General features: G+C 40.5%; 1 protein-coding gene across 1 annotated transcript in view; it reads left to right on the forward strand.

Annotated features, from left to right (window-relative positions):
- Positions 1–2,433, forward strand: part of LOC126465605 (protein TFG-like) — a 64,905-nt gene extending 62,472 nt beyond the window's left edge. The window contains exon 7 of the mRNA XM_050096317.1: positions 808–2,433. Within this exon, the coding sequence (XP_049952274.1) occupies positions 808–1,039 (232 nt within the window). The 3' untranslated portion in view covers positions 1,040–2,433. The remainder of the gene's footprint in view (positions 1–807) is intronic.
- The last annotated feature ends 22,461 nt before the right edge of the window (positions 2,434–24,894 follow it).

The following is a 24,894-nucleotide window of genomic DNA, read 5'->3' on the forward strand; positions in this document are numbered from 1 at the left end:
TTTCTCATTTAAGCTATGAAGTGAAATTGTTGGTGGCAGCTACTTTAATTATGACCACCACAACTTGCGTGTGTGTGTGTGTGTGTGTGTGTGTGTGTGTGTGTGTGTGTGTGTGTTTACCTTTCTGACAAAAGCTTTGGCAGAAAGCTAATGTGTAAGTGTCTTTTCAGTGTGCCTGTCTGCAACTTAACTGTCATTTTTACTGTATGTAGCAGTCTCTTTTCCTTGTATTGTTGATATTCCAACCTGAATTTTCCGTTGTTTGAAATGTCTTCTTCGGTACTTCCCAAAAGTGTTCGGTGACTGGGTTCTACAACATGCTTTAGTGTTCAGCAGTCTATTCCCATGTTTCTTACATTTACTGGGTTGTAGTTTATATTTTTGTGTTGTTGATGTTTTCACCACCACCATCACCACCACCACCACCACCACCATTCTATATGCACAGATATAGCTCCCATCAAATATTTGACAGAATGCAACAGTTCATTTTGTTTGCTAATATTTAGCTTGGAATCACTTTGTTGGTGCATGTTTATTCGTATAAATTCCTCATTGCTGTTAGTTTCCTAGTGGTAAGCTATCCTGTTAGTGGGTTTGAGTCGGCATTATCAACCAAAAAGATACAATGAGAGTTATCTGAAAGCTAAAAACTCTCTCTCTCTCTCTCTCTCTCTCTCTCTCTCTCTCTCTCTCTCTCCCTCCCCCCCCCCCCCAAAATCCCTGTCCTCCCTCCCTCCCCATGACTGACCCCTTTTAAGATGAATGAAAAATAAAAGTATTTTGAAGTTTTTGTATTGATTTCAGGTATGCAGGTGCTCCCCAAAGTTCTGGCGGGCCTCCAGCAGTTGTTAGTGGTGCTTCACCTGGTCCTCGACCTCAGCAGGGCCCTCAGTCATTTTCAGGGCAAGAATATGGTCAGCAGCAAGGTGGATACATGCAGCCACGTTTCATGCAGCAGTCTGCTGCTGTTGGTGGAAATCCTTACAGCAAGGGTAGTGCCTATAATCGCCCATCGTCGCAGCCAGGCTATCAATAAATTGTCTATGTTTTTGGCTCACATACTGTATTGCAGCACGTTCCTATTATAAAATTGTTTATTAGTTGGGCATTTTTTCCTTGCAATGTATGTGCAATTATGCTCAGTAATTATGTCCTGCATGTACAGTATAGTCCCAATAAAATTGTTTAATATGTTTAGATTTTTATACTACTGCATGTATAAGCTCTATTTTTGCTTGTATCTGCAAAAGAAGATTACTAATATAGTTATATGTCAAGTAATTAGGTTTTACGATTGAACTTGATACATTGCTGATGTATTGAAATTTTTCATAACATTGAGTAACTTCCTGTTAATTAGTAAACTATATTCCCATTACTGTATAGTTTTTTTCTAAAGATGAGTGAAAAGTGAATAATTCAGAAAGGCAAAATGCTTATTTTGCATTACAACTTGATTATTCTGAAACTTATTCTCCTCCGACATACCTTGCAACGATATTACCAAGGAGACCATAGTGTAAGGTCATTGATGAATGTAGGCCTTCTGCACATCAGTTGGGTAGAAGTAATTTGCTCCTCAATTTTGAATAACAGTATCACCCTTATGCAAAAGTAACTGGTCTAAAAAATGTGCTTTTTAATTAATAACATAGCTTTTTGGGTGTCAATAAAATGAATTCAAAATCAACAATGCTGGAAAAGACAGATTTCTGTAAAGACATGTTAAGTTGCAGATAGGAAAAATTAAGCTTTCGCCCATAGCCTTCATCAGTAAAAGAAAGACACACACGATTCATACACACAAGCAAGCACACCTCTGCTCACAATTGCCAACTCCATCATCTCAGGCCGGAACACAACTATTGTAAGAAAAGTGCAAATGTCAGCATTTTGGGTGAGTTTTTGTTATATGGGTATTAGGCTGTAGTCTAATGCAAGTTCCTGTGCCTAATGCTGAAAAATATCTAGGCTATAAGGATGCAGTTAGAGTTTTCAAATTTAAACAACTTAAGTTTGAAAATTGTCTTTATAGACTGTGATTATTTTTCTATCATTGTGAGAGTAAACATTAGGTGCAAAACCTGCCTTAGACCACAGTCTAATACTGACAAAGTCTGCATTGTATGTAACATTTGCTTGCCCTGTAAGTTACTTTAAGATTGTGTAATAAGTGTAATATAAATTTTGTTGCTAGCAGAGACGTTTTGTGCTATAACATTTATTATAATTTATGTTGAAAGGTGCTGAATATTAGTAATATTGTAAAACAGGCCTACATAGCTTAAATAATGTGGACTACCATTTTTCATTTAAGCTATGAAGTGAAATTCTTGGTGGCAGCTACTTTAATGATGACCACCACAACTTGACATTAACATGAAAAATGTGTAATGATTGTTATTTGATAAATAAAGTACAATTTTTGTATCGTTGGCTTTTATTACTTCCACATAAAGTGAAGTAACATGGTTATTAAGATGATACACATGTTCAGAAGGAGCGAGGGTCAAACTGCTGCCATTCAGACATCCCCCCCCCCCCTCCCCCCTCCCCAGGGGGCTCATGGTTCTTTTGAGAGTTCATGCATGGCACACATGGGGCCCCAAGCTATTGCAGCTCATTCTTCATTCCCTAGCTGCTTTTCCTTCTCCCTGCCCCCTCCCTCCCTAGCCCTGCCCCTTCCCCGTTGCCACCTCCATCCCTTCTCTCAGTGTTTTGCTTTATGTCGACATGGCTATTCCCCTGGCTTCCAGTATGGATTGTAATTCTTTCCTTTTGCTTGTTTTTTCACCGCTTTGGCATTTCGGTCCCCACTTGAGGTTTGATCTCCACTTAAAAATTTCCTGTTTTTAGTATGAGCCATATGGGGAAAAACTCCCTCCCTAGCATCTACGGTGTGTATTCCTCTCCCCTCTCCCTTCCTCACTGTAACCCCCTTCCACCTTGCTACGTCACCAGCATGTGTAGCCAGTCCGTGTGGTGGAGCTATCCCTATGGATGAGCCCCCTGACAACACAGGAATCACACTACAGATACCTGAGCTGTTCCCTCCAGGTTTATGCAAGTGAGTGGTTGCTTGTCTTCTTGGAGCATCGGAACTCCTGGCAATGGCCTCCGTGCCAGATGACCCTTGCTATGGCTGTGTGGTGCCTATGGGTAGAGCCCCGGGTGGGAGTGGTTGGTAACAGGGTGGATGCTTGGCACATGAAGCGTATCAACCTACAAAAATGTGGTCGTTCTCACAAAGATGTCTCTTCGAATGGTGAAGGGTCCTTAAATGCTGGCTCATATGACCCGACAGCATTCCCTTCCCTGGCTACCCCATGGGAGGAGGGCCAGGCTCGCCGTCTTGGGCTGAAACCTTTTCCCTGTTACCTCGTCTGTACTAGGACGGATGGGAACACATTCACCTCCACAAAGCCATTGTTTTTCGTGGAAACTATCGAGGACAGGTTTGCTGAAGTGGAGTCTATTAGTAAGATGCGGTCAGTCTCCCTGTTGATCAAAGCTGCTTCTGCCACCCAGTCCGCAGCTCTTTGTGTCTGTGATCATCTTGGCAATGTCTCAGTGTCTATCACTTATCACCCTCCTGAATATGGTCCAGGGAGTAATTTTTTATAAGGACCTCTTCCTGCAAACTGATTTGGAATTCCGGGCTAATCTGGAGCGGCGTGGCGTTCATTTTGTTTGACGTGTGCAGAAGGGTTGCAAAGACAACCGCACCGATACTGGCTTTCGAGGGGGATACAGATGTGACATGAAGCCGTACATCCCTCCACCTATGCGATGCTTTCATTGCTTCCGTTTAGGGCATATGTCTTCCCACTGTATGGTAGACCCTTTGTGTGGTGACTGGCCACCCTGTCCATGCGGGAACCCATTTGTGTTCTGCCGCCTGTGTGTGTCAATTGTGCTGACCGCCACTCCCCTCGCTCACCGGACTGCCTGGCTTACAAGTGAGAAAAGAAGATACAAAAATATAAGTCCCTGGATCGCCTGTCTTACACCGAGGCTCGCCAAAAGTATGAGAGACTCCATCCAGTGTCACTATCTTCCACTTTTACCTCTGTTACTTCCTCGTCCTCCTCCTCCTCCTCCTACTACTACTGCTCATACTCCCTCGTCCTTACCCCAGCCCCGCCCCACTCTCCCCTCCTCCTCCCCTGCCATTTCCATGACCTCCCGTCAGGGAGTCACCCCCCCATCCCAGCCGAAAATGTGACCTACTTGTTCGGCATCTGCCAGTGATCGGGAACCCTCTCCCCGGTGTCTCTCAGGCCAGAAGACTGTTACCACCACTCGGCCATGAGGCGCACCATCTGTGGGCCCCAAGGTTGCCCCGTCTCTTTCGGTTCCTGATCTAGCAGACACATGTACTCCCCCGGTGTCATGTCCTCCTCCACCTCAGAAAGAGAAGAAGAAGAAACATAAAACCCAAGAGAAGGCATCTCCGGCACCATCAGTTGTGCCAATTCCCCTCATGCAACCTGAGTCACATTTATGGATGTCACCCCATCCTTGTCGATGACAACTACTGACCAAGTGACCTGACCTCCTCCTCGGCTCCTTCATGCCTACCTTGGACTCTCGCCACACGATCATCCAGTGGAACTACAACGGCTACTATTGTCATCTAACAGAAATGCAACGTCTTGTCTCCTCTTATTCTGAGGTTTGTCTTGATCTCCAAGAAACGCATTTCCATGACAACCGGTCTCCCACTTTACATGGTTATCAGGCGTTCTGTTGGAACTGTGCTGCCCCTGGGATAGCATCTAGTTGGGTCTGCACTTTGGTTTGCTCCGATGTACTTAGTGACTGGATCCCCCTACGTACCACCTTGGAAGTGATAGCAGTTAGAATGCAAATGACTCTTGACAATCACTGTTTGCAGTGTCTACCTCCCTCCCGGTAGGGCACTTGCTTATCTTGCATTATCTACCTTACTTCAGTAACTCCCACCCCAGTTTCTCCTCCTTGGGGATTTCAGTGCCCACCATTCACTTGGGGGACTGTTACATCAACAGTTTGGGGTGTCCTAATCGACAAACTTATCATGGACTTCGATTTGTGTCTCCTCAACTATTGTTCCCCTACACGCTTTAGCATTTTCTCTGCTATCAATCTCGCGATCTCCTCCCCTGCCCTCGTGGCTTCCCTACATTGGTCATCCCATAATGACCTTTGTGGCAGCGACACTTTTGTTTCCCTGCTGCTGCCAGGCAGACAGGCCCTCACATTGGGCTTTCCCCAGGGCCAGTTGGCCTTTATACATGTCTGCTGTTCGCTTTGACACTTCCTTCTCGAATTCCATTGGCATCTCTGCCGCTCTTCTTCATGCTGCTGGCACTGCTGTCCCCCTATTCACAGGGCTCCCTCATCACAGGCCGGTACTATGGTGGACCAAGGACGTTGGAATCGCTGTCCAGGACCGTCGATGGGTGCTGCAGCGGTTTAAGCAACACTGCTCCCAGACCAACCTCCTCACTTTTAAACGTCTTCCTGCTAAGGCTCCTTACCTTATTACGTAGAATAAAAAGGAATGCTGGGAGTGGTATGTTTCCTCCCTGGGGACATACGCCTCTTTATCGCAGGTTTGGTCAAAGGTCCATAGCGTTCTGGGTCTCCAGCAACAGTCAAATGTCCAGGGTGTGAACATCCAAGGAGCTCTGTGCACTGATCCATTGGTCCTCGCAGAACACCTTGCGACACACTTTGTAATGGCATCGTCGTCTGCTTCCTGTCCTCCTGCCTTTCTCCAGCAGATATACGGGATTGAACTGACCCCCTCCATTTCATCCCACACAGTGTTGAGCCCTACAATGATTCTGTCACTGAATAGGAATTGGTGCAGGCTCTTGTCTCTTCATGAGGCAGCCACAGGCCAGACTCCATTCACAATCAGATGATTCAACACTTGGACATTCCCCAGAGGTAAGAGCTCCTCAAGGTCTTCAATAACATCTGCCTCACAGGTGCTTTTCTGTCACAATGACGAGACAGTATAGTTATCCCTATCCTTAAGCCTGAGAAAATCCCAACGTCTCTCGACAGCTACTGCCGCATTAGCCTTACTAATGTGCTTTGTAAACTGCTTGAAAGGATGGTCAACTCCAGATTACGTAGGGTACTCGAATCTCAGGGCCTTTTGTCACCATATCAGTGTGGCTTCCGGGCAGGGTGATATCTAACCGACCATTTACTCCGATTGGAATCAGCCATCCGACAGGCTTTTACTCATTGCCGGCACCTTGTCGCAGTGTTCTTTGACCTACATAAGGCGGATGACATGGCTTGGTGCCATCACATTTTAATTAGCCTCCATGACTGCGGTTTCCGTGGTCTCCTTCTGATTTTTATCCACAAGTTTTTATCTTACTGACTCTTTCGGGTTCGAGTTGGCACTTCACTCAGCACCCCTCGGATTCAGGAGAATGGTTTCCCACAGGGTTGTGTGCTAAGTGTCACGCTCTTCCTCATTGCCATAAATAGGCTTGTGACCTCTGTTGGGTCTCTGGTTACACCGGCGTTGTATGTTGACGATTTTTGAATCTGGTGCAGCTCCCACTCGGTTTCTGCTGAGCGCCAGCTCCAAGGTGCCATCCGATGGTCCTCTACATGGACCACCGCCCATGGCTTCCGGTTTTCCTCCCCCAAATTTCGGGTTATGCATTTTTGTCATTGACCCACAGTACAACCCGATCCAAAACTTTACTTAGGCGGCGAGCACAGACCCGTTTCTTGGGCCTTGCTCTTGATAAAAAGCTGACATGGCTGCCCAACATTTGTCACTTAAAGACTAAATGCAGGCGAAAGCTTAATGCTCTCCGCCTCCTGGCCCACAGATCTTGGGGTGCAGACTGTTACACTCTTCTCCATCTTTACTGTGCTCTGGTTTTGTCCAGACTCGATTATGGTAGTCAGGTTTATCGCTCAGCAGCTCCTTCTACTTTGAAACTCGACCCTGTCCATCATTGTGGGGTGCGTCTGGCTATTGGTGCCTTTCGCATTAGCCCTCTTGATAGTTTCCTCACAGAAGCAGGGATTCCCCCTCTACACATCCGACGGAGCCAACTCCTTGTTTCTTATGCAGTCACCATTCGCCAATTCCCTGACCTTCCTGTATACCCTGTGCTCTTCGTCAATGAGGGGTGTCTCCCTCCTAACACCCGCCCACAGGTGGGATTGCCGGTTGGCATGCATCTCGCTACCCTCTGCCGGGATCTCCATCTGCACTTATTGGACTGCGCCCCGTGTCTTTCCTCCCGCAACCCCCCCCCCCCCCCCCCCTTGCATGGTGCCTAGACCCACGGATTAGTACTGCTCTCTTCCATTGTCCTAAGGTCTCTGTTGCTCCAATGGTTTACCGACATCTTGTATGTGCCATCTTTGCAGAGTTCCAGGGTGCCATCATTCTTCACACTGATGGTTCTAAGACTGCTGATAAAATGGGATACGCTTTCACATCTCCTACCAGCTTCGAGCACCATTTGTTGCCAGGATCATGTGTATTAACAGCAGAGCTTCCATCCATTTGTAGGGCCCTCCTTTTTGTTTCTCAGGTCTGTCTCCATAGTGTTTTAATTTGTGCTGACTCCATCAGCAGCCTTCAGGCTATCGATCGATACTGCTCTCGTCACCCCTTGGTCTCTGCCATCCATGACCTTCTTCTGCCCTTGAGCGTGCCACCTGTTCAGTCGTCTTTCTCTGGTCCCAGGGAATGAATTGGCTAGAGAAGAGGATACTTACCTTCCCCCCCCCCCCCCCCTTTTCCTTTCCTTCCACTATTCCAGCTGCGGATCTACGTCAAATCTCTCTTTGCCCAACAGTGGAATGCCATCTGGAGTGCTACTGCTCATGTAATAAACTCCGCACAATCAGCGAGTCTACTGCAGTTTGGGGCACTTCTTTCCACCCCTCTCGGAAGGAGTCCACTGTTTTATGTCGTTTATGCATTGGCCATATCCGGCTCACCCATTGTTTCCTACTAAAGCCGTCGGCACACGGACCGTGCTGTCGAACGTCAACATTGAGCGTGCCAAATTCAATGTGCTGCTGAATGCTCAGGAACGATGCGACTTGTGCATATGGTACGTGGGCCACAACGTGGTAAACGCGATCACAACGCACTCCAGCGGCAGTTGAGGGATGTTTCTAGTTCGTAAATCACACTGATTACTCAACGGGCAAGTGTAAAATTCCCACGTTAGCTCTATTAAAATGCCTTCGTCCACGAAAAGGAAAGTACCATGTCCAATCAATAAGGACACAGGCTTATAAAAGTTCCATTACAAACAGTGCGGTACAAATTTGGAATGCTTCTCCGCATAAGATGAACATTATTTCATCATTCCCACATTTTAATAAAATCACAAGGTCAGTCTTACTTGATAACTGTTCCTACACAGTAGCAGAATCTTTGCAACATGTGAATTACGAAGTGTAAAAGAAAAAGGAGTAAAATATCTTTATACAAGTAGCACAAGCTGCCCTGTAGATTAAGCCAACTGCAAAAAAAGGAACTTCTATTTACATAGCATCATATATTATAGTATATACTTACATTAAACTAATAATAAAGTGTCAGAAGCTAATAAAAATGCAAATCTTAAGAAAAAAAAATTTGGGAGTGTCAAGTAGCAAACCATTGCCATCAATAAAATTCTTGCTATGGGACAGTGACGCTACTCATTACGCTAAACCAACAACACATCTCGTATATCTGTTCACATTATGTTACCCCATGCTGCAAACCTTAATCGTAGACATCTTACTAATTAAATTTCAATTATAACAAATTGTACCAAGAACAATGCGTTTTGGGTGGATCTTCAGTGTGTCGCTGCCTTCAAATAGCCTACTCTCATAATACGCAAGTTACAACAATTCTTTTGTCACGAATATGATGTTTCTCATTATTTTATTGGAACGAATAACGCAGTTAACAATGGATTTTCCAGTGATTCTTAATTTGCTGGTGTTTAGAATCTCCATATATACATATAGGCTTGAAATGAATGCCAATATGGTGCCTCACAACTCTGTACTCAGGGAGATGGCGTGCGTGTGACGTAGGTGGCGTTGTGCCATCTCATTGGTCAACGCTCAGAAGCACGCTCAGAATATCTGACATGCCAGATATTGCTCTGCATGTTCGGAAAGACTCCCGAACGTGCTATTCCACACTACGACATCAGAAACTCGGCACGCCCAACCTTCGGATGCATGGTCCGTGTGCCCACAGCGTAAGTAACAACGCACCCCCACAATGTGGTTGCGGCGCCAGACTGACGATATCTCTCATACTGGTGGCATGTCCCTTTCTTTCGACCCTTTGTGCTGAGTATAGTCTTCCTGCTTCCTTAAATTTAATATTAGCAGACAATCCACAGATGATAGACCTGGTCCTCTGTTTCCTCCGTGAAAGTGGTTTTTATTTCGAGATGTAAGGTTCTCCTTTTGTCTTGGCCCAGAAGCGAGCTGGTTGTGATAGGGACTCCTTTTGTAGTCTTCACGGTCTGTGACCACATGACTGATCTCCCCCCCTCCTTTTCTCCAGTTTTTAGATTTGGTGTCACCTTTTCTGCTTATACTGTGTGTGTTTAATGTTCATTCTTTTATAATTTGACTCCTCTGACTGAATCCATTCACTTTTAGCAGACACTCTTTCTTATGTAAACCCCTTTTGGAATCGCGGGACTGATGACCTTTCCGTTTGGTCCCATACCCTCTCAATTAATCAGTCAATCAGACATCATCATATTGACTGCTCCAGTTGCTAATCTGTCCTACCCATGTCTTTACATGAATGTTTAGGTGTCATGTCTTTATATCCAATCCGGTGTTAGTTTCTATAACTTGATTTTTCCCAAAGGCATGCAGCTTTACTGTATGGTTAAGTGATGATGGTGTCCTCTTGGGTAAAATATTCTGGAGGTAAAATAGTTCCTCATTTGGATCTCCAGGTGGGGACTACTCGGGAGGATGGCGTATCAGGGAAAACAAAACTGGCCTTCCACAGATTGGAGTGCGGAATGTCAGACCCCTTACCTGGGCAGGAAGGTTAGAAAATTTAGAAAAGGGAAATGGATAGGTTTAAGTTAGATATACTGGGAACGAGTGAAATTCAGTGGCAGGAGGAACTGGACTTCTGGTCAGGTGAATACAGGGTTATAAATACAAAATCAAACGGGGGTAATGCAGAAATAGGTTGAATAACGAATAAAAAAATAGGAGTGCAGGTAAGCTATTATGAACAGCATAGCGAACACATTATTGTAGCCAAGGTAGACACGAAGCCCACGCCTACCACAGTAGTACAAGTTTATATGCCAACTAGCTGCGCAGATGACAAAGAGATTGATGAAATGTATGATGAGATGATAAAATTATTCAGCTAGTGAAGGGAGACCAAAATCTAATAGTCACGTGTGACTGGAACTCGATAGTAGGAAAAGGAAGAGAAGGAAAAGTAGTAGGTGAATATGGTATGGGGGTAAGGAATGAAAGAGGAAACCGCCTGGTAGAATTTTGCACAGAGCATAGCTTAATCATAGCTAACATTTGGTTAAAGCATCATGAAGGGAGGTTGTCTCCATGAAAGTGGCCTGGGGATGCTGGAAGGTTTCAGATAGATTATATAATGGTAAGGCAGAGATTTAGGAACCACATTTTAAATTGCAAGACATTTCCAGGGACAGATGTGGACTCTGTTCACAATCTACTGGTTATGAACTGTAGATTAAAACTGAAGAAACTGCAAAAAGGTGGGAATTTAAAGAGATGTGACCTAGATAAACTGAAAGAACCAGAGATTGTAGAGTTTCGGTGAGAGCATTAGGGAACGATTGACAAGAACAGGGGAAAGAAATACAGCAGAAGAATAATGGGTAGCTTTGAGAGATGAAATAGTGAAGGCAGCACAGGACAAGTAGGTAAAAAGACGAAGAATAGTAGAAATCCGTGGGTAACAGAAGAAATATTGAATTTAATTGATGAAAGGAAAAAATATAAAAATGCAGTAAATGAAGCAGGCAAAAAGGAATACAAATGACTCAAAAATGAGATTGACAAGAAGTGCAAAATGGCTAACCAGGGATGGCTAGAAGACATGTGTAAGGATGTAGAGGTGTATATCACTAGGAGTAAGATAGATACTGCCTACAGAAAAATTAAAGAAACTTTTGGAGAAAAAAGAACAACTTTTATGAATAGCAAGAGGTCAGATGGAAAACCAGTCCTAAGCAAAGAAGGGAAAGCAGAAAGATGGAAGGAGTATATGGAGGGTCTATACACAATGTACTTGAGGGCAATAGTACGGAAATGGAAGAGGACGTAGATGAAGATGAAATGGGAGATACGACACTGTGTTAAGAGTTTGACAGAGCACTGAACAACCTAAGTCAAAACAAGGAACCAGGAGTTGACAACATTACATTAAAACTACTGATAGCCTTGGGAGAGCCAACCCCGACAAAACTCTACCATCTGGTGAGCAAGATGTATGAGACAAGCGAAATTCCCTCAAACTTCAAGAAAAGCAATTGAGTGGAATGGACAGTGTCCTGTAAGGAGGATATAAGATGAACATCAACAAAAGCAAACTGAGGATAATGGAATGTAGTTGAATTAAGTTGGGTGAAGCTGAGGGAATTAGATCAGTAAATGAGACGCTTAAAGTAGTAGATGAGTTTTGCTATTTTGGGAGCAAAATAACTGATGATGGTTGAAGTAGAGAGGATATAAAATGTAGACTGGCAATGGCAAGGAAAGCATTTCTGAACAAGAGAAATTTGTTAACATTGAGTATATATTTGTCAGGAAGACGTTCATAAAGTATTTTATGGAGTGTAGCCATGTATGGAAGTGGAGCATGGATGATAAATAGTTTAGACAAGAAGAGAACAGAAGCTTTCGATATGTGGTGCTACAGAAGAATGCTGAAGATTATATGTGTAGATCACATAACTAATGAGGTGGTACTGAATATAATTGGGGAGAAGAGGAGTTTGTGGCACAACTTGACTAGAAGAAGAGATCGGTTGGTAGGATATGTTCTGAGGCATCGAGGAATCACCAATTTAGTGTCGGAGGGCAGCATGGAGGGTAAAAATCGTAGAGGGAGACCAAGAGATGAATACTTTAAGCAGATTCAGAAGAATGTGGGTTGCAGTAGGTACTGGGAGATGATGAAGCTTGCACAGGATGGCGTGGCATGGAGAGCTGCATAAAACCAGTCTATGAACTGAAGACCACAACAACAACACCACATAATTAGTCCTAAGGCAGATGATACAAGCGTTGTTGTCAAGCAAAGAACTAGTAAAATATGCTTTTGCTAAAGATATTGCCTATTTGTTAAGCAAATGAGCTATGAAGAGCTTTTCTTCTGTGGTGAGCCACAGCCTCTAAGCGTTTAACAAAAGAATCCATTGTCTGTTGTAGTCTGTATTAAAATCATGTTATTAGCTAATTTTGGCTGTGAGCCATGATCAAGCTCCTGAAATAAACCAATGCGGAAGAACGTTACGTGTCTGCATAGATCATCATGTATAACTTATGCAGGCATGTAACATTCTTCCATGTTGGTTTATTTTAGGTTCTCGATAATGTATCATGGTCGAAATTAGCTAATAGCACTATTTTAATAAAGCACAATACAGCCTACAATTGACAGTGTGTTCATTTATTAATTAAATGAGCTTGCTTTAAACTTTTAAAAATATGAAAGTGATGTACCAACAAAAGTAACACATAGTTCTTAGTTCTTGGACGTACATATTGATGAAAACTTAAGAGTAGAAAGACCACATAGCAGACATGTTAAAATGTTTAGACTTAGCCATTGTTCTCGTAAGAGTAACGGCAAGCTTTGGGAAACCAGTAAGTTACCATATTTTCATTTAATGGTACTCTACAGATTACAAACTTTTAAGACACTGATAACTTCCAACTTCAGTAAAAACTGTTCACAGCACAAAATAAAATAATTAGAATCGTATGTGGGTTCACACACGTACATCTTACAGGGGTCTTAAACTTTTAACACCATTGATGTTAACAGTGCATGGATTCACATAGTATGGAATGTTCCACACAATTGAGCTCCACTGTATACGAAAGTAATATGTCAGTGAGAGGATGTGTGATGTGTAACCAGAGGCAATGAAATAAAGTACGTGTTTCCCATTCTTTCTTTACATCTGGGCTTCAGAGTGGTGCTATCTAAGTTAGAAGTATCTGTTTCTGTAGATCGTTATTTTTAGATTATAAATTACTGCTTATCACTTTTGACATGAAATATGGTTTTAATTTTACATATATACCTAAGGCAAGTAGGTGTGTGTTGCTACAGCACTCTTAAAAGGAAAATCCAGCTATGCTCAAAAACCAAAAAATGCTTTTCCATTATTTTCTACATAATTATTGATATTCAGTTTTATTTTATAAATATATCATTACATTATTATAGCTATAATTTTATTGTTTTATTTCATTACTAACTGAGAGTATAGAAATAGAAGAAAATGTAAGAGAAATGTGACTGGGATTCACTACTTCAATAAAGGGGTTCTGAATATACATTACTTCACTCAAAAGACATCACCAGAAAATCAAGGAAAACAGGGCATAAGAAACAGAAACTTTGATTGGCTGGGTTACATTTTATACCACTACGTTGACAATATTGAATAGCTTATAAATTTTCTTTCATCTATTAGTATGGGCACACTTTCATTAGGCTGTCATATAATGGGCCTCACAGTGAGGCACACTTTCATTGGACCATCAAAGGGCAGGCCTCATAGTGAGGGAATGCTGTTGTCTGTTGATCAGGTGATGGGTCTTGAGTTTAAGCAACTGGGAATACTAATTGCAGTCTCAGTGATAATTTATTCATTAATGAAACTTGTCAAAAATCTACTGCAGTTTGAGAGTAATAGAGGTATTACACATACAGTACTAGAAGGAATAATGGTCTGCACTTTCCTCCAGCAAATGAAATTTTGGCTCACAAAGGAGTGAAATACATGGCTTAAAACTCTTTGGCAATCTCCTCATAAAAATAAAATGTCTGAGAGTCATCATAAATATTTTCAAATATAAATTTGTTTCTTTTTCACAGCTTTCTCTACACCATAGATGAATTCTTGAATAGAAATAAGAAGTCAAATACGAACCTATAAAACATGGAAACTCCAGGTAGGAATATCAACAATGTAGGAAAAGATAGATTGCTACTTATCGAAAAGAAGACACGTCAAGTTGCAGACAGGCACAATTAAAAATACACTCACATTTAGCTTTTGGCCACATCCTTCATCAGTAAAAACACACATACACAACAAAACAACGCTAACTCCAGCATCTCAGGCCGGAATGGTGTCCTGAGATGCTGGAATTGGCGGCGGTTGTGCGTGCATGAGGTACAAAACAAAGATGCTGTGACTTACCAAGTGGGAAAGCACTGGTAGATAGACACAACAAAAAACACACATACACGCACACAAATTTCAAGCCTTCGCAACCCACGGTTACTTCATGAGGAAAGAGGGAAGGAGAGGGAAAGACGAAAGGATGTGGGTTTTAAGGGAGAGGGTGAGGAGTCATTCCAATCCCATGAGCAGAAAGACTTACCTGTCCACTTCTGGGATTGGAATGACTCCTTACCCTCTCCCTTAAAACCCATATGTGTGTGTGTGTGTGTGTGTGTGTGTGTGTGTGTGTGTTTTATGCAACTTGACGTGTCTTTTTTAGTAAGTTGTAATGTTATCTTTTCCTACATTGTTGATAAACCTATAAACAATCCACATGTTGCCTAGGGATGGTGATTGTCACTGAAACAACTGGATTTTGGTTAGATAGTTTTTTTTATATGCCAATTTAACATGACTGTTAAAACTGCTCAAAATAACCTGTTCCTGAAACAACCATTTTTTGATTTTTTTATTCCTGTAATAAATATAGAAATTGAACAAAGATTGCAAAATTTTGGCTCTCTCAGGTTCAAGACACATAGAATCAAAATATTAAATAGGCAAATAAAAGAAATCTTAGTCCATCCACCATTTGCTGTTTTTCTCAAAAAGTGATAAGTGGCTGAATACTACAAAAAATTGCTTGTATTCTCCTGCTGATTCTAATTTTTTTCAAACTCTGCTCAAAAACCATGTTGTAATTGTGGATCATACCATTATTTGGCCATTATGAATAGTCACTGCTAAAGGGTGAAAACAGTTTGAATATCTCTCTTTTTTTGTGTTAATGTGTCCATTTTATTGGGCTAAAAGCAGATGAACACATATTATGTAGATATAGGCAACAGTTCAGCTACTTTCTGTTCTTATTGTATACTATGGATGAACAGCTGCTAAGTTTATAATTTACTACTGTTACCATAATTTTTTTTCTCTTTTATCGTTTTATAAAAATGGCAGAAAAATCTTTAATGTTTTAAAGCAAATGAAGCATCAAATGTCAATATTTCCAGACTAGGGTTGGTGCCATTCTGCAATACAGCAGATGTCTGGTGACAACAGCAAGAAACCACTGTATACACCAGGTGGAGGCAAGTCTCGCACACAGCACATACACGCATACCTTAAACCGCAACACAAGGTAAAAGGGACATTATCACCTCAGCAATGCTGTACAGTCCTTATCCCATGTGCAGCACTGATCGTTTTTCCCATTTTTTATAACAACACACTATTTCAAACCAATACAAATTCAGCAAACAAAAGTTATTCCCTTTTTGATTTCCTTCATTTAGAAATGAAAAATTTTAACATTGCTGCTATGGTTAACTGATGTTTTGTTTTTTTGCCCAGTCATGAGCAAATTCTAAAAAAAAAAAAAGCACCCATTATAACTGAGGACAGACAAATATCAAAACATATTGTTTATACAGAGCTAAAATACCAGTATCAGTTTTAACCAGTCAGTTTTTCCCATCCTTAATGTACCCATATAAATTTATACACTGCACATCATAAAATTTATTATAAATATGATCTACAGGGCAAGGAACTAACTTTGTTTTTATTTTTTTGGTCAAATGTTTTTGTGGAGCGAAACAAGAATTCCTACGAATAACAATAGGCTCCTGTCCAAATTTACCAATATGTTTGGATTAGCCAGGATTACGGTGACGAGTTTCTAGAATGAAGTATACGAAGCAGATAAGTAGGTACATCATGGTAACAAATGGGAACAGGTGTGGGAACAATGGCTCACTCTCACTCTCTGTCCTTGTTGTTGTGCATTGTTGAGTCATTTGTAGTGTCTAAGGTAAGTGCACTGCCAGTTGGCTTGCAAAACATTTGGTTATGTTAGTTATCGATCGCTGGCACATGTAACAGTTGTATTGTATTCATTCAGGTGTAGTGGTGTACATATTTTTGTCATGAGTAAACGGAAACATACAACATTAACTCTCAAAGAAAAACTGAATGCTTTGAAGCAGATAGACAGTGGTGAGAATGTATCTAAACTGTAAACAGAACTGGGTGTTGGTAAAGCAACCATTTGTGATTGGAAGAAGAACCGAGTGAAGCTTGAACAGTCCTATGCAACATCTTCGGGAAAAACACTCAAAATTCGGCAGACTTTGAAACAGTCCCAGTACAATAAAGTGGATGAAGCTCTTTTCCTTTGGTTTACGCAGGAAAGAGAAAGGGGAACTCCTCTGAGTGGAGCACTGGTTCAGGAGAAGGCTGTTTACCTGCATGTTTACTGAATGGTGATGAATCATTTAGTGCGAGTATAGGTTGGTTGCACAGATTCAAAAAATGTCATGGACTCCATCAGCTAACAATTACTGGAGAGAAGCTTTCTTCTGACCATGATGCAGCAGCGGAATACTTGGCTGAGTTTGAAAAAATGATAAGAGAGGGAAAGTGTTCTCCCCAACAAGTTTATAATGCTGACGAGACTGGCCTTAATTTTAGGGCATTGCCAACAAAAAGCCTGGCATCAAAAACAGAAGACCATGCTCCAGGTTTTAAAATGTGCAAAGAGCGTGTAACCTTATTAGTGTGCAGCAACACTGCTGGTAATCACAAGCTGCCTTTAATGCTGATCGGCAAATCTGCTAGGCCCAGAACTTTTAAACACTGCAACATGAAGTCCCTGCTCATATATTATCTCAACCAGAAAAAAGCATGGATGGATGGTAAGCTGTTCAAAGAGTGGTTTCACAGCCAGTTTGTTCCCTCTGTTCGACGGTCTCCCCGTGCAATCCTTTTGATTGATAACGCACCATTTCGCCCCAGCACTGAGGAATTACGTGATGGAGAAATTGTGGCGAATTTTTTGATGCCGAATGTTACACCACTTCTACAGCCGATGGACCAGGCTGTACTGCAAACATTAAAACTGATTTACAGAAAACAATTTTCAAGAATGCTGATCCAAGACGATAGCATTCCTTTAGTGGACAAAATAAAAAAGACCAATATGAAAGATGTTGTTTATTGGGCCACTCAGGCATGGCAGAATATTTCAGAAAATACTCTGAGAAAATCATGGAAAAAACTGTGGACATCTCTTGATTTTCAGAACAATCTAGCTGAAAATGAAGAGGAAAATCTACTACAAATAACACGGACAATCCCTGGATGTGAAGAAGCTAGTGAAGGAGACGTAGATAAGTGGGTGGCAGCAGATGGGGCATGTATGGAGAACCTTACTGATGCTGATTTAGTTGCTGTTGTGACTCAAGACCAGGAAGAAGTGGAATGCTTTGACAGAAGTGAGAATGAGCCTGAAAGCAACAAAGGAGAGCTGGTGCCACACAGTGACACAGCAGAAGCCCTTGATCTCGAGCTACATTATTTGAAGCAACAGCCCACGGCTGCACCTGCTGATTTAATGTTTATGAGACAATGGCGCAACTATGCATCATATAATAGACTGTTTTCATTATGCCAAAACACAATGAATGAGTTTTGGTCATCTAAAAAGTAGGGATTAAATGTCCGCTGTATTTTATTAAATTTGACAGCTTTTCTTTCATTGTTATGCATTGTTTAAACCTAATGTTTTCTTGCCAATTTTTGTAATACATGTTTACTGTACTGGGTAAATTAAAATAGTGTGTATGTACAGCAGTTTACCGCACAGTTTTCCATACTTAAACTAACATTTCTCATGTTCAGATTAACCGAATGTTCAGATTAACCGAATGTTCAGATTACCGGGGTATGGACTAGCGGGACTCTTCTATTCTTGAAAGTAATCAGGGTAATTAAAAAAACTTAATTAGTGTTTACAGGCAAAACTGTAATATTTCACAAGCTGCTGCTGCTAGCTACTATAAATGAAGTGTTAAAAAATATATCATTTCAAATTTCCCTCTATTTTGCCCATAAAAAATTACACTGAAGCAGTCAATATTTAACTGTCAGAATGGTTTCCTTCAAACTAAGAATTAAATACTGCACATTTTGAGAACAGAAGACGCTAGGAAAGCAAATTAGGAGTCAGTAAGATCACACTTCCTGAACAATAGTTGAAAAAAATGGTCCAATGTTTTGTGAAATCATTTGCTTGTAAGTAAGAAATAAAACAGATTGAGAAACATTTGATGCACCATTGAACGATGCTTGGAATCGCACAGCAAATGAGGTGTGTCAAAAGTTTCTCTGATCTATCTCTTAGTTGCAGACAAAACATTTGACCACTTTTTCCAGATTTTTGTTTTATTTTATAGTGCTTTACTTTCTTCTTAAGTGCTCTTCACTCTTCAGTATTATGTTATCTACAGTACTAAATGACTAACCCGGGTTATGGCATCCACTCTAGTTGCAGGTTTCCAATCTAATGGTCCCCAGGAGCAACAAAAATTTTAGTTTTAATATTTTACATGATTATTGACAAATTTAAAATGGTGTCATAGTCTTCTTATTAAGAGATATTATGTTAATGGTTTAATACAGCAAGACAAACATTACAGTTAGAAACTGTGTCTTTGTTTTGTGGCAGTGTAACTCAGTGCGCGCAAATACCTAGACTACATTCATCTAGTATTTGAGAATGAGACCACTTAATGACTTGTATTCATACATAATTTCCAACCTTTACGAAATTTCTCTTGCTGACACAAACCCCCTCCCCAAATTATGAAAGGGAAAAAGTTTACTGCCTACTGTATTTTTGCTGTTCATGCAGTAAAAACTTCAGCATTAGGTATGACATTTTAATTTATTACTTCTTTACAGTGGGCTTTATTTGCCAACAAGTTCACACACAGTACCCATATACATCACGTAACGTACCTGAAAAATTATATGATTATATGTGACACAGTTCAGGAGGTAGGACATCAAATATTTAGATGTGTGAAAAACTAGCTGTTGCTTAAAGTGGAGCACAAATTACTCACACTATACTCATCTGATGTTTGATAATGAGAGCACTTAGTGACTTCCAAACAAACTTAAAACTTAATTTCATACCTCTAGAAGAGAAGTAATAAATTAAAATGTCGTACCTAATGCTGAAGTTTTTACTGCATGAACAGCAAAAATACAGTAGGCAGTAAACTTTTTCCCCTTTCATAATTTGGGGAGGGGGTTTGTGTCAGCAAGAGAAATTTCGTAAAGGTTGGAAATTATGTATGAATACAAGTCATTAAGTGGTCTCATTCTCAAATACTAGATGAATGTAGTCTAGGTATTTGCGCGCACTGAGTTACACTGCCACAAAACAAAGACACAGTTTCTAACTGTAATGTTTGTCTTGCTGTATTAAACCATTTACATAATACGTCTTAATAAGAAGATTATGACACCATTTTAAATTTGTCAATAATCATGTAAAATATTAAAACTAAACTTTTGTTGCTCCTGGGAACCATTAGATTGGAAACCTGCAACTAGAGTGAATGCCATAACCCGGGTTAGTCATTTAGTACTGTAGATAACATAATACTGAAGAGTGAAGAGCAGTTAAGAAGAAAGTAAAGCACTACAAAACAAAACAAAAATCTGGAAAAAGTGGTCAAATGTTTTGTCTACAACTAAGAGATAGATCAGAGAAACTTTTGACACACCTCATTTGCTGTGCGATTCCACTTAATGTCAAATATGTAAAATGTTAACTCATTTGTAATGTAATCCAAATCTATTTTATACATGGAAGTTTTAACTTTTACTTTAATTTTGTGGTCAAATGGCCTTCCTGTAATCTGTTATCAGTTAACCTAAAGGAGGGAAGTTGTATGTGCCATGAATCACGCAAACTTTGTTCTTTGTGTTATTATATAACTGTTTATGTGTCATATTTTCTGACTTAAATATTGAGACTAACCCAGCATTTGTATAAATGTGTACGAATAACTATCTACTGTAGAAATTACATTCAGGGTGGCCAGTGTTCCAGACCAACACTCAATCCGACACGTGGATTCTACCCTGCATGTGGGTCACGTTCCTGTCTCACAAGCTAGTGCCCTGTTTATAAAGTCATGCAAAGACAAAAGAAAATACTGTTACGAAATTTATAAAATATTCTAAATTTGTGGAAGCCCATAATTTATTGTCCGTAACAGGTACCTTAAACTTCCTCTTTTGTGATAGAACTTTTGATACGTGACTGTCTATGGCTGTTAAATATTTTGAAAAAAGCATATGAGTGCCATTTGCTGTACAACTGTACATTTATTCCCTACTGCTTTCAGTTATTAACACAATCTTTACAGAAGGAAAACAGTGTACATCAGTGGATTCACTGCTGTATATTGTTCTTCTTCTGTGAAAGTGGTTATAATAATTCTTTTGATTTGAGGTAAAAGTGGAGAGTTCCTGCCTGTAACTGTCCTGCAGGATAAGAATATTGCATTTGCTGGAATATACAACTGTCTTCATATTGCCCATTTATTTATCTCAGGCTAATAATCAATAGAGCTAAAGTAAAGATTACAAGTTAATTCCCCTGCAGCAGTATAATAATCAAGAAAGTAATAAGTTCATCATTAGGGTCTTCAGTCAACCAACAAAGTCTGATGAATTAGCTTCATAACTGTTTTCAGGAAAGATTGAACACTTTTTCTTTTCTTTTCATTTTTTTTTTTTTTTTCAAAACATTTGGTTTTGGAATGGTGTGGACTCATTTGACTGATGATGTCAATGGTCAGAGGTCCTGTCCGGTTTATCAGGCCATGTGCTAGTAAGATTGTTCACTGCCTCAGCCGTGCAGCACGTGGCGTCTCTGTTGATAGCAGCAGCTTCTGAAACAAACAGATAAAGCACACTGGCAGCCAACAGGCCGTCAGTTTTTATATTAAGATATTTAGTTATTAATACAAGAGTGATTGTGTGGAACACAAACATCCAGCAAACATCAGCTGTAACAGTTGGCACAAAAATGTATATTGTTTTATTATTGTTTCACGTTGATAATATTGAGCCTTAGCAACAATGCAAATTAATAAAACTATCTGTCAATTTTTCTTGGTTTTGATTATTTATTCAGTGCGTGTGTTATATTACTGATGTTTAATAAGTAAATTTTACGAGTTGCACTGCAGTTTTGCATTGTTATCATTACTGGAACTTCCAAACCTCATATGGGTACGTTGCTTATTAGTTCAATTTGAAAATGAACAATTACGTATGGCACAAACAAAGGGACTTAAAAAAAGTGAGTATTTTAAACTTCAAATAGAATGTTATTTTTATAGAGCCTTCGTTTCAGTATACAGTTATCTAAAGCGAATCTGACTGAAGCCTGTATGTGTTACAGACAGGTGTAGAGTACTTCACAGATTCAGCAGAAGCCTCTTGTGAACAACAGCAGAGGCAAGTTCATATAACAATAAGTTACAAGGAATGGATTCCTCTTCTACAGAGACTTATGTTATCTGCTGCTGCATCAGACATATTTTGTTTGTAATTGTGCAGTCTACAATACAATGAAGCTGTGTACCAGTTTTTAAAATAGGAGTTCTTGTTTCAATTCATGTTACAGTTACAAATGTACAGGCATCAAGAAGCTCCTAATTTCATCTTGAAAGAACAGAACTAGAATTTTAGGCACTTCCTAGGATTTAAACGTTTATTTTATCCTAAATAAATCTTTTTGGAAAAATGAAATTAATTTTTACAGTAATTAGAATAGTACTGGGAACTAAGCAGATACTCATACATTGCATACTGAATCGATGATAACCACTTTATTCCTGCTGCCATAAATTTAAGTTTAGAATAAGTAATGTGGGATTCATTACACTCATGAAGCAGCCAATTGCAAAGCCGTTGAGATTTATTCTAAAGCAACATCTGGCACAAGCAAAGTGGTTTGGGCACTCGATTTTGTTCCAGGAAATTAAAATCGCAAATTTCCAGGAACTGGCATTTCAACCACTTGCGACATTAGATTTCGACGGTAGTTAGAACGTCATCGATTTGAAGACTTACTTAGAAAGCTCTATGAGGGCAATCATTACAACTCATTTTCTTTTCAAATCGCTGACATTTGTGGAAAGCAGTCACTGCTATATCTGTAACAGTGTTGCGACAGCAAATTTCGATTCCGCATTCTAGCCTCGAGTCAGTTTTACTTTCATCATAATTGACTATTATTGTGTATTTACGCGAGTGAAAGGCCCTGATTCCCCTTTTGCGCCTTCGTTATCGGTACACAATATGTAGATGGGTAAACCTCAGAAACAACAGATTAACGATTCGGAGGTTAATGACGGTTTTTCTCCAATCTGCATGAAAAGCTCTATACGATAAACGTAAGAAAATAAAACCTCCAATTGAATGTACACTTTTATAGCATCACATCTTCAATAACAACCTTAGAAACATTCCAGCACCGTTGCAGGATACGTCTACAGGACAATTATGCTCTCGTTGTTCTTTGCTTCTATAAAGGCGCCGAAACGTTTGGGAAAATAACAAAAAATGACTCAGTGCTAAAAACTACGAAGCTGTAGCTTACATTACAAGAGACACGAAGTTATGTTAATACCGTACACCATTATGAGTGTTAACTATATAAGCCTATGATCTTATTTTTGACACGGCATCTGTGGCTTGTTTCATGAGACTTGCGCGCTGATAGCAAGCTGCTTGAGGCGTGAAGTGATTCGCACTGTGATTTGTGCCTATCAAATAGCTTGCAGCGATGTGTTCTATGCGTTATTTACAACTAGGATCCGATTTTCATTAAATAATAATTCGAATGCTACATATTCAGGCGCAACTGTTGCCCACAGACTTCGACGGCATGACTCAAAAATATTAAATTCTTCAAATACTAAGTAACAGATCATCCAGTGGGACTTGCTTCTCGTTCACTCCGTTCAACTTTTCTCTCGTGTTGGTAACCGTTACTGATAGCCGCGATTTCCTGCCCTGGTTTTTATGTTTCTCACCTTTTGTGTTGTACGAAAACGGATATTTTTACACGTGGGCAGTTCGCTTTCTCTTCGTTTTGTTTCCCATGCTGAAAGAAAAGACAACAATAACGATGGCGTCAATGCAATTTGTTTCTCTCACGTGTGGCACTGTGACAAGCACAATATGACATGAAAATGGTAACTGTAGGCGCAATTCGCATCCGCAGCGGAGATTTTTCGTGAAAACGTTGGGATAAAATTGTAAGGAGTTTTTCGTATTAGCATGTAACTCAATTATCAACCTCTTTAATACAACGGGTGTACCAGTAAGACCATAGGCTACTGTAGTACCCTCCATCGATATTCGCACATTGATAACCGACGGGTCAGAGTCGGCGGACAAAACGACGATATCTGGTCGTCGCGATACATATTCGTCTGACTCTGTTACATTACAAACAATCTATGTCTGTATTATCACTGTTTTTTTCTGCCTTCCAACGACGCCTGCACGTTATCAGTAGACGTTTGGGAGGTCGCTGGCCGCTTTACGCCCGACGGGTCAGCTACGTAAGCGCTTTGCGGCGTTTTTCATTTCCTTTTCGACATTGTAATTCTCGAGTTTAATAACGATTTTTCCCTTATATTGCAGTGAATATTTTTATTGCCTCCCATTTGGTCCTCGTAGTGGTTCCCAAGCTCCTTACAATGACATCTGAATCAATATCCTACCTAAATGCGTTTCCTAGCTACATCAGTGTATAGCTTTACAGTAAGTAATTCCTAATAGCTAAACAACCTGCGCCTACACTGGTATAACGTCACACGCAAAACAAATACTGTGTGACAGACACATATGGAGATAACGCGTCCGTTGTGGACTCAGCCGTTGCTTGCGCATTGTTAGTCTCGTTGTTATTAGTAATTCAAATATGGCGGTATTGTGTCACACAAAACCGTTAGACAGACGAGCGAATGTACGTTTTCACCTCAAAAGTGTCTCACAGAGATTTAAGTCGAACGAAAAGACTGTATCCGACCGTAACAAATGTAATAACTAGGCTAAGTAAAATGTCGCAAAGCTACCAAAAAACGACGTAATAGGCTCTTTGGGCAGTGAAAAAGCGATGACATGTTTCCCGACGCGACTTAATCAAATTGAACGCCGGATCTCATGCTTTACTTGAAGGACCTTTCCTCGTTAATTACATTATCCATCACTTTAAACTCGACTGACTCTTTTATTACACTGTCCCAGAAGTTTGTCGCGTGCGTCGGGCCACCGTTGTGCTGTTCATGATTTGGTTGGAGTCCAACATTGATCTCCTGAGGAAGACAGTTAGGAAAGTAACCGAAAAATCGTGCAGACGAAATGACTACACTGTACAGTTGCTGTACTCTGTAGATGAAACGAAAATCCCTGACAGCAGGCAGTATTGTAGCCAGCTTCCAAACTCGAAGGTGCTAAAGACTGCCTTCAGTACTGCTTGAGAGCCATAGTCCCATTTAACTGCGGCGACACTGAGGCGTTGTCATGGAAA

This window comes from Schistocerca serialis, chromosome 1 (genome assembly GCF_023864345.2).
Source record: "Schistocerca serialis cubense isolate TAMUIC-IGC-003099 chromosome 1, iqSchSeri2.2, whole genome shotgun sequence".
Lineage (NCBI taxonomy): Eukaryota > Metazoa > Arthropoda > Insecta > Orthoptera > Acrididae > Schistocerca > Schistocerca serialis.